This window comes from Solanum stenotomum, chromosome 11 (genome assembly GCF_019186545.1).
Source record: "Solanum stenotomum isolate F172 chromosome 11, ASM1918654v1, whole genome shotgun sequence".
Taxonomy (NCBI): Eukaryota; Viridiplantae; Streptophyta; class Magnoliopsida; order Solanales; family Solanaceae; genus Solanum; species Solanum stenotomum.
In genome coordinates, this window is record NC_064292.1 from 12201272 (window position 1) to 12202700 (window position 1429).

The following is a 1429-nucleotide window of genomic DNA, read 5'->3' on the forward strand; positions in this document are numbered from 1 at the left end:
GGAGCCTAAGGTTCCTTCAGAAAAAATATTGTACCCTTTTTTCTTACTAGCTATCCCAACAGATGGATACCCTATTACCCTTTCTGCTGTTTAAGCTTTTTTTGTTTGTGTTTTTATGAAAATAAAATGTCAAAGTAAGTTATCTAGTTAATGTCTTTTAACCTATTAATGTTGCTTCTTCAAATTTAATGGAAGAATTAATAATTATTGCTTATTATTTCTATGGATTTTAAAGTTATGTAAAGAGACATTTGAAACACTTTTGGGCCATATCTACACTCAAGTCTCAAGCCCAAGTTTGTATTATACTACAAAGTTACTAAAAGAAGTATAACTAGGAGAGTTATGATGAGGGATATTGAAGTACAAATCAATTTTCTTTGCAACAAAATAGATGATATTTTTTAAACTTGCTCAAAGAAAACAAGCACATGGTGAAGCATTTTTTTAATGTTTTTTTGTATTTGTCTCAAGTCCCAACGACGAGCTTTCCACCGCGTTCAACTATTTTTCTACAAAATTAATACAAATATCAATATCAATAAAAAAAACTCAGACATGATAAGCTATTAAAGGGACATGCACAAGACTATCGTATATAAATGAAAATGAGGTAACAAAAATAATCAAATAAGATGAGTGTATCTTGAAAAGTTGTCACAACCTGAAAATTTGAGACATGATGACACCTATCATAACCCACCAGTATGTAAGTTAATTCATATCCCGAAACGACAAATAACATAAATATTGGGTAGAAGCAATAATCAACGAGAAATTTAAAGTAAAGCGGAAAAGACAAGAACAATAATATATACAAACGCCAAAAGTACAAGATTCAAACCCACGACCTGGTGGACATCGATACAAAGCTACTATACGAGTACAAGTCCCAAAAGTGGACCAAAAAGTACAGACTTGTCTCAAATACAAAAAACTAGCCCAAAAACTATATACAGAAGGAGATAGCTATAGGTTGAACTAAAACGCCATCAGCTCACCCTCAATCTCCAAAGATCTCCACAGCTGGCCTGATCAACGCTGACAGTTGGAGCTAGGATCTACTTCAAGAAAACAGATGCAGAGTGCAATATGAGTATCAAAACAATAGAGACTCGTTAGGCATCATAGGTCGACTGGGCTTGGAAAGTAAAAATAACATGAAAAGCGAGAAAGTAACACCTACGAGAGGTTAATCGAGCAAAGCAATAACAGGTGACTAAATAAAAAACTCACAAGTCTAGAAATAGAAGAAATTGAAAAGTAAAGTAGCTAACAATAAACTAACTGGATCCATAAGCCGAGAAGGTACACTCATGCGCAATTTGAAAGTAATAACCCAAACGGACCCCCATAAGTCTGATGAGTGTAGATAAGAGCTACAACTACTTATGACCGAGAATAAGTGAAATCCAGAACAAGGGAGAAC

The 1429-nt window shown here is 34.0% G+C and overlaps 1 protein-coding gene across 1 annotated transcript in view; it reads left to right on the top strand.

The window, feature by feature from the left end:
- LOC125844401 (beta-amyrin 28-monooxygenase-like) overlaps positions 1-135 on the top strand; it is a 20404-nt gene extending 20269 nt beyond the window's left edge. The window contains exon 4 of the mRNA XM_049523716.1: positions 11-135. Coding sequence (XP_049379673.1) covers positions 11-94 — 84 coding nt within the window. The 3' untranslated portion in view covers positions 95-135. The remainder of the gene's footprint in view (positions 1-10) is intronic.
- Positions 136-1429: the final 1294 nt, after the last annotated feature.